The 14,074-nt window shown below is 46.5% G+C and overlaps 1 protein-coding gene across 4 annotated transcripts in view; it reads left to right on the forward strand.

Moving 5' to 3' along the window:
- The window catches only part of LOC135391792 (death-associated inhibitor of apoptosis 1-like), a 71,986-nt gene that overhangs the window by 49,104 nt on the left and 8,808 nt on the right, over positions 1 to 14,074 (forward strand). For 2 of the 4 annotated variants that reach the window (XM_064622252.1, XM_064622250.1), the window contains 11 exons: positions 1,634 to 1,707; positions 4,553 to 4,620; positions 6,883 to 7,088; positions 7,898 to 8,070; positions 8,810 to 9,021; positions 9,099 to 9,127; positions 9,212 to 9,258; positions 9,599 to 9,681; positions 11,042 to 11,148; positions 12,258 to 12,383; positions 13,406 to 13,471. In XM_064622252.1, coding sequence (XP_064478322.1) covers positions 1,634 to 1,707; positions 4,553 to 4,620; positions 6,883 to 7,088; positions 7,898 to 8,070; positions 8,810 to 9,021; positions 9,099 to 9,127; positions 9,212 to 9,258; positions 9,599 to 9,681; positions 11,042 to 11,148; positions 12,258 to 12,383; positions 13,406 to 13,471 — 1,191 coding nt within the window. Of the gene's footprint in view, positions 1 to 1,633; positions 1,708 to 4,549; positions 4,621 to 6,882; positions 7,089 to 7,897; positions 8,071 to 8,809; positions 9,022 to 9,098; positions 9,128 to 9,211; positions 9,259 to 9,598; positions 9,682 to 11,041; positions 11,149 to 12,257; positions 12,384 to 13,405; positions 13,472 to 14,074 lie in introns of all 4 variants that reach the window. The other 2 variants (XM_064622251.1, XM_064622249.1) reach the window with 1 other exon arrangement.

The raw sequence follows: 14,074 nt of genomic DNA on the forward strand, positions 1-14,074 counted from the left end.
AATAAACTAATAAGAGGTGAAAAAAACGAGGAGATAGGTTAAAGAAAAACAAGATATCAAAAAAAGCCTGGTGGATCCATTGGTAGATCCGACAGAAATGCGTTAGAATTAAAAGTTGAAAAGCCTTTTGGAACTCCCCTTCAAAACGGTATACAACCCTTCAACGACCCACACAACGCTAACGCATGGTCCTTTTGGCCTTTCGGTCCAAGAAGATCATGATTGTGCTGGGGCATCGCGTAAGACGAGATTCTTTTCGTGTCTCTTCCGCTTGGCCTCCCCCCTTGACTAATCGGTGTTGACGCTCTTCGTTATTCTCTGTAGTTCGCTTTCGTCGCTTTGCAGTAGCATCCGCAGGCAAAGGAGCCTCTTGGGCTTCCTCTGAATCAGCTTGGCGGCACACGCGCAGCCTCAGCCTTATTTCGCCGCTGCTACTCCGCACAGCATTCATAAATCATGGAGCGCCCGCGCAGACACATTTTAACCTGTCGACAACGACATCTGCATTCCCGCGGCGTCGCGTCGAGCTCTCCACGCGCAGTCTTCTCCTCTCCCCTCGCTGCGCCTCTCTCCACTTCCATGGCTACAGACAAACCATGCCGCGAATCTTTCGTAGCGAGGACTCTAATGCTAACGCATTACAAAGATGAGGGGAATGCATTAAGGGTGAGAGGTGAGGGTGGTGCACTGACGAATAAGATGACAAGGTTCGGATTGTAAAGGAAACACTGCGATTTGCGGGGATGGGGGGGGGGGGGGGGCTTCAGGCAAGAGCACGTGGCAAATCAGGGACCAACAATTTGTCGTGTACGGAATACCGCTAAATATAGCGATCTGAAGATCGCTATATTCGGGGCACAGTCTCGAATTCCATGGATGTAAGCAACTAGGGAAAGGGCTATAACCACGGAGGACCGTGGGGCTCCTCTAGTGGACACTCCTGGCAATGCCACGCCCACCAAGATGCCCGGTCACGTGATTCCCACTTGTTTGGGTGCTATGGCGGTCTGCGCGGAGGCTTGGAAGTTTAACAAACCTTATGGGACAGAAGCCAGGCAATGTCACGATGACGTATGTACGCCTTCGAGCAATTTAGTGACGCATTGCTTCTACACTGAGATTGCCTATTTTGTGTTCCAACGGGTACGATAACTTCTAACTCCAAAGGAAAGCGGAAGCAAGTTATTCGGCCGCTGATCATCTCTGTATTCAGGTAAGATACGCCACGGGCATGGAGGGCGCCATGTTTTATGACGTGTTGCAGTGACGTTTATGGGTCACGTGTGTTGGCAAATGACAGCAATGCCACGCGCTGGTCACAGCACGTCCGCTTGCATTGGGAGAGGCGCTTAGGGCATCTTCTTAGTTTCTTACGTCCATCTCGAATTCAGTCACTGCCAGACATTGGCTTCTTTTCTTGTGTGTGTATGTGTGTTTCCTACATCGATTTTTTTTTACTTTTGTAGGGTCGACTTACGGTCTCTGGACGGTGCTGGGCGCCACAATTGTTTGCCCATTTTTTTTTATTTTTTTTATGTTACGTCACGACCTTTACGGCTTCCTCGACGCGATCTTTTTCTTACCATATGCAAGTATTCAACCTGATTCCTGACACACAGTCCTTTCCACACAGGTAAGACGATTGACCAAAGGAAGAACGAAGTTGTGGAAGAGTACCCTTCTCCTCTCGTTATAGAGGATGTCGAGGTAAGCCAGTGGGGCCTTTAATGGACTGTGAAATTCCGTAAACACCCGATTGCGTTTTTACTGAAAACGGTTCCTCGTGTAGAGAATGTCATACTCGAGAATTTTTTTCCCGGACAAAGTGCGTCGTTTGCTTGAACGGACTATCGCATCCGTCGTAGTCGATTCCGAAACTGCAGTATACGATTTACTCCGCGTTCATCAGTGATAATAACGCCGACAATCCCACGCGAATCTGTGGCGTTGTTCCTGTGCAGTGTAATCAAACGCACGGCAGGAGCAGACGGCGGATATTGAGAGTATTCCGGAAATCGCTCTCTGCCTTGGCGACCGACCGCGGGTGGGAGGCACGGCGTCTGCGGATCTCGATCTGTGATCGACTTGCGTAAAGCTGCTTCTAGTAAGCGTCGGACACGTTCGGAAGCTAGGACGTACCGTAAAGGCGCAGGTATAGTCCGACGTTTTTGGCGTCGCAGTCATCGACAGCCGAAGAAAGACACGCTACGCCAAGCCACCCGGAAAATATGTCAGACGCACGTCAGCAGTGACCTGTGGCCGTGGCGCATGTACAAACTGTAAGTGCGCATGACAGCACAAGCGCGACTCCGCTGGTCTGGCACTCCAGCGCGGTCGGCGAAAAATAGAACATGTTCTATTCTGCGCGGGTGACGTCCTAGCGCGTTGAATACCGCCGGCTGCGCAGCACTGATACGTTCGACTATATCTGCGCTTTAACACAGTGTTCCGCGCAACGTAGTCGCGTCGGAACTCGCACTGGTAAGCGAAGGTCGGCGTATTTACCGAGGTCCTTTCATTTAGTATATTGCGGTGCGAACGCGAATCTGACGACCGCGGTGACAATCGCCTGCGCTGCGCTGCAATTCGTGCCCCTGGCTGATGTCATCACAGTTTTACGATCGTTGGGGAGATACGTTTATCAAACAGAAAGAAGAAAAAAGGAAACGTTAGCCATCGCTCCCTGGGACTTCTTTACCTGCACAAAGAGTGCGGATCTTTAAAACTCGCTTATTTAATATGTAAGCTGTTTTCGGAAGACAGACTTCGCCAAGTTGACTGTAAAGCAGTGAGGAACATTACCGTTTCCGTCTTATACAGACGTTTCCGGATATGATATTCCCTTTAACTACGCTCGGTTGAAGTCACCTCTCCTCCGCGTCCCTCCTTCCTCTGGCGATTCTCCTCTCATCTCTTGACTACTACACGCGTTGTCCTGGATGTCTCCTTATGTTTGGTTTACACAAGCACTCGGAGAAGGCGAATTCATTGGCGCACCTTTTGATGATCGGTGACGTCGCGCGTAACGTAATGGGGCACCAGCCATGGCAGTGTCAAGTTTCTACCGCTGATCGGCGTGCAGCATCGTCAGGAAAATTGACTTCGCATGCCCTTCGGTGCTTGGTATAAATTATTTCCTCAGGAACGTAAAAGTTCGGTTGTGTGCTCAGGAAAATCTCTTGTCTAAACACGAAGTATATAATCAAAAATGCAGCATGGGGGGGGGGGGGCATGTTTATTAAGAAAAAAGAAAGGAAAGGTCAGCCAGACGGAGGTCGGCTCGCTATTCCAAGAAAAGGACAATGGCAAAGAAAACAAAAGGAAAAAGAGAAGAAAATGGCAAGCAAAAAGGACAAAGGGGAAGAAAAGAAAAGAAGAGGAAAAAAGGAGAAAAGGGGAAAGAAAAGTCTAAGACAAAGAGAAAAGAAAAGGAAAAGAAGGAAAGAAAAGGGGAAGACAAAGAGAAAATAAAATAAAAATATCCTATAAGAGCGAGTGCAGTAATTGGAAGGAGCTTTAAAAAATGCATGACCTGTCATCATACCTGGAGGGGTTTCATGAATGCTCTTTTCCCTAGTGACCATTATGTTGGAAAAAGCAATCCAGGTGTGAAAGGCGGAGTTTCGAACGGTGAGGCGGAGATTTTGGCAGAAAACGTCTATGCAGGGCTTTAATTGGGAGCTGTAAGTACATATTCTCTCATACATGTTTTAACGGTCAAAGGGGAAACTGTACTGTTGACATTGATGCGAGAATGTGTCTTGCGGCGTCAGTTAGTCGAGCTGTAGAACCTGATCCCCCAAAATGACAACAAAAACGTCGCTGATGCTCCTTACAGTACCCCTACGAAGTGAGAATCTCTTTTACTCATTGTTATCACGGTCCCTTGATAGCTATCAAGGGACCCTGGTGTTATAAATGAACCTCGCCGGAAGACTAGGTACGCAAAACATGTAAGTGCTGTCAGTGGACGTCACGCGTTGCCACGAATTTTCTCAATAACACGCGAAACTTCGTGGTTTCGAAGTCTCCAAGCCTAGGTGACGTCACCGAGAGCTTCGGGGTTTGTCTCTAGCAACGAGCCAGCATCTCCGCTCACCGCCCCGCGATGGAAATCTGCGAGCAGCTGTGGTGAGGAGAGGAAAATTGACAGCAATGCTGAGAGACGAATGGATGCCTATGACGTCATACTTCTCAACACTAAAAATTAATTTTATGATACTTACCTGTCACACAGGGAAAAACTAGTTTGGGAGGACACGGCGCGATCGACGTATACTCCGATTCCGGTAATACGCGATCTGAAGTGCCTAGTGGCCGTTGAAAACGTTGCAATGCCAAGCGATTCCTACTTATGTGTAACATAAGTATCGAGAGATTGTGGATGCCCTGTGGCATTTGGAAAAAAGTTCCCCCATCGCCTGGTTCTGCGATTTAATGACAGCCCGTTGACATCGCACGTTGGAGTATTATGGGAAATCCTTGTGTGCAGCAGTCCTGTTTAATATTCATGGGATGTATTTTAAATTATTCCCTCTCATTTCCTCAGCAGTGTAAGAGACTCACCAGGGACCAGCAGCATCAGGGACGAAGGCAATGTCAACCAAATGCCAGCCAAAAGTAAGAATCTCCACCGTTTAATACACGCACCACATTGTGGTAGGATTCTTCGCAGAACGCTACAGAACATACGTGACTATTACCCCAACTACAGTGGGTCGCTGTGAGCGGCACATTGCGCCTACGTGCATTTGTTATTCTTCCTTGCTTAGAGGGGCGTCTTGCCCGTCGTACTTCAGGTCATATACATACACGTTGTTACAATTAAGATATCTCCGCGGCGTGCCTTGAAATACAGAATGATTAACGACACAAAGCATTTAGTGCAGTGTCGTTCCCACTACCGAATCCACGAATGTGACATCTCTATTATTATATATGTTTTTTTTTTTTGCCAACATCAGCATCAACATCGCACTAGCGAAAGCGTTTCAAAGAGTGATACTAAACGGTAGACGGCTGCGTTTCACTCAGAGTTATTCAGCCTGATCGCTTAATTCATAAACAAAACGGCATTTTCAGAAAACGAGAAATAAATAGAGGTCATATCAATCATTGCAACAAACAAAGGGGTTTTTGAATAACCGATTAAATTACGAGAAGGAATTACGTGCCATAGCTAATTATTTAGGCCCGAAACTGGGGTATACATGTATGTTCTATACAACGCATTGGGGTAGTGGGCCACAACCCGGGTGGCGAATCTCCACATTCATGATCATCAATTTGTCGTTGTTGTTACAACGAACGTCCTGCTTTCTTCAAAAGAAGAGCTCCACAGGAGCTTTCGCGCATTGAGGTTTCGCAAATTGACGGGGTACTTAACAGCTCGCTGAACAAGTTCAAATTATCATTCGCCATAAAGGACCCCAATCCACAAATTGAAATATGCTATGTAATTCCTTTAGCTCTAGCGAGCGTATTTACCGAAAGTCAATGCTATTCAAGAAGCACAATTCGCTCTAGTATCTGCTTTCCTCCTTGCATTACTTTCGCTACGTCACGGAGCTCCCACTGGTCACAACGTCGCATTCCAGAAACTGGAGCTTATTGACGCTCCGGGTTCCCTGGCCAGTGAGGGGTCCCCGTTGTGTACACTGTGTGTATACTGCACTGGGGGGTGCGTACCGGTTCTGGTAACACCGCGGTGAGGTCTCCAGAACGCACGCTGGGCTACGTGCCACTGACGGGTATTGATCACCGTTCGCGTAGCACTATAGCGCCGAAGATTTAGTATTGCCAACTTGCGATTGAAAAGAAACATTAGTAATAATTGGGAGTAGATTTAGAGAAATGGAACATTGCCGACTTTTAATATGGCTTGGACGTGCGAGCTTGTGGGTTTGTAATAAACCGCAATAAACGTCCTGTATTGTGACTGGTTGGTGGGGCGCCGTCAAGATGACGTAGAGCCTATTGTCGGCAATGCATCGAATGAGCACGATAGAGTGCAGAGAATCATTTGTCAGTTTTCCAGCCATTGTGTACTTTTTTGCGCCAATCTGTTGGAAAACTTTCACTGTTGGCGACATAGCACAGGACTCCGCAAAATGAGTGCACCTTGTCTTCCTGATTTATGTGCTCCTAACACGCACCAAGACATTGTGCTGCACGGTGTGCTGTAACTGAACGTTGTTAGCAGTCATGTATTGCAGTCGATGTCGCTTTTGAATGGCGCCTAGTTAATTAATTGGGGGATATGTTTATTATATCAACAATAGGAGGGAAGTGTTAGCCTGCGCTACGGCGGCTTGCTATTCCCAGGAAAGAAAGGGAAAAAAGAGAAAAAAAACAAACTTACTTACTTCCCTAACTACAACTTTACTACACTAATTACTTTTAAACTACAAAATTACTTCCCGTTTATAAAGCCGAGTAGGGTGTCGAGTTGTCAATTAGAAACTCTTAGATATAGCCTTGCGGAACACCTCGACCCTTAAAGAAACATATTCAGAGTTAGCTAATCACGCTGAATTGATCAATAAGTCTATAATATGTGTGATAATACACAACTGGTAAGAACATCGTTCATTTCGTTCGCGTGGGGCACCGTTTCCTATCTTGCGGCATCCTGTACGAAGGAATTACATGGCTTCCTGTATGAAGGGATTACTTGGCTTTTTGCACGTTGCCTTGAGCGGTTGACAGTTTGAAGGTTTCTTTACCAAGAGGTTGGACACAAACACAAGATGATGTCAGATGCTTGCTTACGAATCATAAGCAAACATCTGACATCGTTTATGATACTCATCTGTTGCCATATCGCCGCACACATTGCAACGCGACTAACCTACGTACTAACTCGAAATTATTCATTTACAGGCGCATACAATCCTTCATAGTCTTATTTAGTATTCCTGACGACTTCAAGCTCTTGGGAAACGCATACGACTTGTTCCTAAGACTATGCCCTCCGAAGCACCCGGAATTCAAAAATATCGCCACACGTCTGCGAAGCTACCGGAATGGAAGCGGCGTTCACTGGAAGAGCAGAGGCCCTTTGTCAGTAGCAGGGCTGTTTTTGAGCGGTGAGATGTGTCTGCCTTACAGTGACCTGTACATTTGCGTACACTGCATATTTACAGTGCAGTAAACATGGCGGGACGGATTCAGAGAAGTGAAACGCAACGTGAATGAGGAAGTTTCTTTATGTGCATTGTGGTTGACATTGAGCATGGTTTGCAACTCCTGACACGCGCACTGCGAGTTCCCTGTAGCATGCGGTCCAACAACAGGCCCCTTCGCATACTGTATTCAGTTCTACTTCCGCTAACACGCCAATACCACAAAGAGCACGCTTTCGTCTGATAGCCGGTTTGTCCGCATTTATGATAGGAGCGTAGGCTAGGTGACCAGCATGCTTTCGATGTCACGTCTTGAGATTTATAATACATTGCTGGACTCATTGATACGAAGTTTACAGGTTCAAAAACTGTCGTTCAAACGCGCGGTGAAACCCCCAATCATCATTATTCAAATAAAGAGTACTTGTGTGTTTTTTTTAAACGGCGGCAACCGTAGCACCTCGCTTACCATATACTCCTACCATGTAGCTAAGACACGTAGTGCCGTGCTCATATGGTGGCAGCCTACGGTGTTCCTTCACGGAGAATTGACACCGGCAGCGCTGTGGGCTACCACGTCTACCGCACCCAATCAATAGATAAACTTCCCAGTCGCGCAAGCTGTCATTGGTTTCGGTAGGAACGTTAACTTAACGGCGACGTTACCAACGGTATATTAAAATCGCTATATTGAACTAGTTGCAAAATGAACGGGAAACAGGTTCACAACAATAGTTCCTAATTTCACGCTTTTCTCTGTCCACATACTTCAGGGGACATCGTGCTTTGTTTTCACTGTGGTGGTGCTCATGGAGGGTGGAGTGAGGGAGATGACCCGCATGTCGAACACAGCCGCTGGTATCCAGAGTGCTTCTTCACCAGATTCACATTAGGGGATAATGTGGTCAATTTTATCCGCAGGGAACACCATACGTACCTGAACAGGGTGAATACTTCTTCTTTGTCTTTTTCTGCATGTACTTGAGTTTTGCAGCACGGTAAACATAGAATGGTACGAGTTCGGTTGATGATTTGGGTTTTCCTCGCGCACGAGCGAAGAATGCCATAAATGCACCAAGACAATGGTAAGGAAAGTACTAGTTAAAAGTATAGTGGTTCAGTTTCGTATACGAATCTGGATACGAGACCATATGATGTTGACGTTTAACAACTAAAATAAAATGGTGAGGTTAAATTTATCACACGACAAATTTCCTACTCCCTTAAACAGAATCTCCCCCACCCCCAACCCAGAAAAAAAAACACAAAACACATTACTTTCGCCTGCCATATACGTTGAGGCGATACAGAAGACATAAGAACGAAAAAGCTGTTCGAACGACGAAAAAAACGTACAGAACCAAGCACGCAAGCATAGTAAACACAGTTCACAAGGATAGTAGCACACAGGGATAGTCTCCAATGCACTACTCTGCATAAAAGTTAAATGCGCCAACAAGGTTCACACCACAAGGTTCACACACATGTTTCAGGTAGACACCCTAATCGATGTTTGACTTGAAACTTGTCGAAAGATGGTCATGTCCGTCTTCGTCTGTTTTCTCGTTGCTTCGACATGTTTCATGATTTCTAGGAAATTGTTTTCTACGTTTTTTGGTCCTGCCTTTACGAACATCCTCTGTGCATGTACCGGTCCCTAGCTTACTTTCCGCCATGTTACTTAGCTTGAAGAACGCGGACGCACAGAGACTAAGGGCGCAGTAAAGGCGCTAGTGGACGCTCGCTTTGGCAGTGAAGACATCCGTTTTTATGAGGCTTCAGGAATTAAAGTACAAGTCCTGTACCTCGCAGCATCTTCGCTGAGAGAGGATGCTTCCAAAGATGACATCGAGGCGAAACTCTCTGAGCTTTGCACCTTCAGACTGGAGTGGAGAACGTAAGTGTACACTGCTTGCGTCATGTGTTGGCCCGCACACACCTGTTACGGTCCTGAACCCTGATTCATTCTTACAGAATACCACGTGTCAATCAATGCTCAGATCGTAAGTCAAAGACACTATGCGCTTGCATTAGAAACTCCTAGTGTAAGGTGCGTATGAATGACGTGATTATTTTTTTGCTCGTAGGCACGTTGGCATGTCCGGGGCATGTCCCTGATATGTTACGACCTGAGGTAAGTCATGACAAATGTTTTCACGTCGGGATATGTAACGTGTTACCTTTACTATCGGTGTTACACCGCACGAATAAAGATGCGGGGGAGAAATGAACGCATTCACTTCGAACCACTTGATCCTCATTGACATCCTCCCGTCACATTCCTGGTACATTATTGTAATGGACAACCACGATGGAAGTGCACTGCACGACAAAAAGTTTACGTTCATTCATCTCGGTGGGATGCCAAACATTTAGCCTACTATTTGTAGCTATTTTATTACATATATGTAGATGAACGGCATATATTTATCGTAAACATACGCACAGTGTGAATTATACCTCTCATACTGCAGGACCAGCCAGGACCTTCCCAACCGTTCGAACTAGCAGGTCCGACTGGTGGATTTGGATATTTAAACCGCTCCAGGTACCCTAAGTAAGTATAGCAACGTTAGAAAATGTTATAAAATGAAACACAATTCATAGCACATAATTTTAAGGGTGGAAGGTCGTGTAACAGATCCATTGAGGGATCTACGCTTGTGTTGTTCGCAGTGAATACACTGTGCTGCTTTTCCGTCATGAGATTTGATGGTTGACAGCTATGGGGTGACTTCGCCAATAATCCTGGCAGTTACCGCGCTACAGTGATTCTCTCAATGAAGACTATTGAGGGATGATCGCATGTTTTCTGTGGTGGGTAGTTCTCCTGGGCTACGCAAATCCAAGAGCAAGAGAGTTAGCACACCTCACGTTCTCCTGTGCCACCATCACTTCTCTCTCCTCTTTGACCCTCCCTTCTCCCTATTATGGGTGCACCAAGCCGTCACTCCGGAGCAGGCTGACCTCAGCTTAACCCTACATCACCTCACCCCACCCACCACCACCATGTTTGACAGCGCTGATCAGGGTGTACACACGTGCACGCACAAAATGAGAAAAGGATGACAAGATGGATTGGCACACCTAGGGAGCCTGGCTAATAGGGTTCACAAACACGCAAGAAGAAGCGCGTTGGTTAAGATTGGACAAGATATGGACGCGATCAAACAACAGAAGGGCTCGTGTCCGTCTCTTGGGTTATCATGCTCCCGTTATGTTCGCTATTCCAATCGATTGCTGTTGTGAACGTCTGAAATTATGCGTATAGTCAACCCTCGATTTATGAACAATAATCATTCCCCTCGAAAATGTTCATAAATCGAGATGTGCAGGAAAGAAAAGGACGGAGGAGCGCATTAAACGACGGAACTATGCAGAGGAGTTCATTTTGAGACGTACTACGTAATAGTGTTTTGCACATGACCTTCATTTGTGTCTACTTTGCTGATAAGGGTTGTCAACCTCTGCACACTTCGCCTGTCGTTCTCCTCTTGGAATCTTATAGCAGCATCAATGTGGTCCCGAGCGGATCTACTAGTCGCAGTAGCACTCTTACGCTTACTTTGCTTACTAACTTCGACTTTTTCAGTCCCCCACCCCACCCCTTGGATCCGCCCATGCTCTCTCCTCGAACTCCGCGGACACGCCATGTGCCAAATTCCATCTTTTCCTGTCCTTTTGGTGACCGGGTGTAATATGTTCGTAAACAGAGATCAAAAAGCCATGGATTATCTGCTTCGTTCCCACAAAACGTGTTCACTGTTGGAAATCGAGGGTCCATAAAACGAAGAGAAAATACACGGCAAATGTTTCGTTGCGTGGCATACCGTTCACAAAACGGGGGAATTCATAAATCGAGGGTTCACAAACTGAGGGTTGACTGTACCTCGGTTTTCATCAATCATTTCACGCAGGTACGCGGACCTGTCGAAAAGGTTGGCTACATTCGACCGGTTCCCGCACACTCCCACGGAGCTCCTCAATCCTGGAAGTATGGCTAACTCTGGGCTGTTTTACGCAGGTAAGCCCACACCGGGTACTCTCTAACCAATTTATAGCCGTTATTTATTTTCGTTTGCTTATTTATTTTGATTAAGGGATGGTCGTTGTTTTTTTTCTGTTTTTTTTTTCATAATCTCTGTCATGATCGGCGCGTCGTGTGACCCGCGGAACTCTTGCGCTACCGGAGCCGGTACAGTCCGGTACAGTCGCTTTCTGTAATGGAATTTGCCTTTTATCAAGGGATAGTCAACCTAGACTCGTTTCATCTAACCTTCCTTATGATGGTTGCGCTACGCAGTGCCTTAAATACCGTTCCAATTGCAACAAGGGAACTAGCTAAACTAACTAGCTGACCTAGCTGATAACTGCATCTGCCTCTAACTACACAGTGAAACCAAATGGTTAGATTACAAGAGTTTTTTTTTCTTTTATTTTGCCCTTCCACTTTCTGAGCAGCGTTAGGGCTCCTAAAGTAGTTGTGAAATTCGCCTTCATAAACTTTTCGCCCTTGACTATTGCCGCGTTGTACGACAAATATCGTGCGTCCAGGCGAAAGAGCAATTGTCGTAGCTAGTGGAGAGCTAACGAAGGAGGTATTTGAATTGCACGCGCTCCAGAATGCCTCACACTCCTTCTTAGGTCCCGAAAAAGAATCAGTGAGGTAAACATGATGGAAAGTAATTGTTATGAGGTTGGAACATAGGAAGGGACAAACACAACACAAGCCACCAGCTCCTATGGCACACTGGTTAGGATGACGCGGGTCCGAATCCCCGCACCGGCTGCGCTGTCTGGGGTTTTCTTGAGGTTTTAAGGCGCAATTTCCAGACGAATGTTTGCACAGCTGCCCTTGAAGTAGTCCCAGGACGCGTACTTACTCCCCCTGTCTCCCCTCCTTTCTGCTGTCCTCTCTCCATCTGCCCATGCCTGTACGTCGGTCTAGCCATAGTTGCGTCGCGGCGCTAACACGGAATTTAAAGAAAAAACATCAAAAGCCTCAACTTCACTAAACTGCAACTGCTCAGTGCAGAACACGTAACACTGTAGGGGTCACGAAGGGAGCACATTTCTCTTTAATCTTGCATTCCCGCAATCCTAAACTGACGTTACTTTTTTGCGTCTTTCCAGGGGAAGGCGATAACACAACCTGCTTCCACTGTGGAGGTGGACTCTCGCACTGGGAACCTTTCGACGATCCAGCCAAGGAACACATGAGATGGCACCCAAGCTGCGAATACATCCTGTGGATGCTAAGTGAGTGCACTTTGCCGTTTAAACAAATCCTGTCCTAATTAATTACTAATTAAACAAATCATGATGTGCATAATCAAAAAGCTGTTTACGTAAGATACTATTTCATTTCATGTTCAGTATAGCGCCACAACGGCGGTGAATCGGCTACTTCATCCACATCTAACCCCTGTCTGGCTGTCTGCGTGTCTGTCTGTCTGTGTGCGTGTCTCTCTCTCTCTTATTTAGAGGAGAATGGTTCCGTATCACAGGCACAGGTACATTGTGCTGTCGTGGTGTATCCTCTCATACGTGACATACACTGATGTGGAAACTTCACATGGGCTTCACAAAGAAATGCAGCCTCCACGGTCAAAATACTTATTTGTTAATCCGACGCTGCGTCTAGACAACCTGAGCACGTGTTTCACGGCATGTGTTGCTGGAACTTCGATTGCTTGATACCACCTGGTATCAAAATCTCCCGTCTTTGATATAACCATCGAGGCGCGATATGCTTGACAGGGTGAAGAGAAAATCAATCGCTGAAGTCGTAATAAACATGACGTTCATGTACGGCTTGGGACAAAAGTTTACGGAACACCGGGGTGTCACATTTCTTCATGCGAGCGACACCATTCCAGAAAGCAGGAGCGGACACACATACTGACAGATGGATAGAATAGCCAGTCACCTGTTCTTATTCGATCTCTCCCTTATATCTAGCAGGAAGCTGCTCCAATAAAGAAATACGGCAGTACCCTGTTCCGTAAACTTTTGTCCCAAGCTGTACCTTTAGGAGCTGTCATGTGTGGCCCTCCTCGAACTCTATAGGTGACTGTTCGGAAACTGAGCCAATCATATGAACTTCCACGAAGGAGAAAGACTAAATTCGAAACCGAGGTCAATTATAAGGGAGACCACAAGTCATTAAATCATGTCAGAAATTCGGGTACTACAATGGTGTCAGGAATTTATTTTCATTTTTTTAGGGTATCAATCAAGCCAAACTGAATCGTCAATCAATCTCTTCCCATCAATTTCAGGGCATACGTCGTCCGCACATTTGGGACCACCTGATAACATAAGGCCTATGGGAAGTTGCCCTGGAGGTAAGGCCAATTTCGAGGTGTTACGTTCACGAAGAGAATAGTGTGCGTGGACTCGTAGTGCCAAAGACGTTTAGGAGAAAATATTGAACTCTCGCAGCATATAGAAACGAAGGTGGCGAAGAGGGACATTACAGCTGAGCGGTCATGAGAGAGAGATACGGTAGCCCCAACGTATAACGAACGCTATCTCCTACAAGCTCTCTCTGCCCTGTTGTCAGTACAAGGTCTACACAGTACAATACGTCTTCCTTACGAAGCTTTCTTTCGAAAGCAACCCCAGTGGACTCGAGCAGGCAAGATAAATGACCCTCGGACATGGGGCCCCGAGGAAAAACACGACTTGGATTGGATCGGATTGGCCGCGGTGATGCGGCGTTGAAAGGCCGTGACCTCGTCTGTCGTAGCAGCTTCCTTATATATTTGGACGTTGGGAGAGGGCACCGCTCTCTTATAAGTCGCTTACTCTTCACCCATATTGCTCTCTCTCACAGCTTTTCTTCTCTCGTCCTTCTTAACGATTTCTGTGCTAGAAGACAGCGAGAGAAAACAGATGTGCATCAAATGAAGGCTAAGCTAAGGCTTCTGCCTTCAGTCCACCTGCAA

Source organism: Ornithodoros turicata, chromosome 4 (assembly GCF_037126465.1).
Source record: "Ornithodoros turicata isolate Travis chromosome 4, ASM3712646v1, whole genome shotgun sequence".
In the NCBI taxonomy this organism is placed as follows: domain Eukaryota; kingdom Metazoa; phylum Arthropoda; class Arachnida; order Ixodida; family Argasidae; genus Ornithodoros; species Ornithodoros turicata.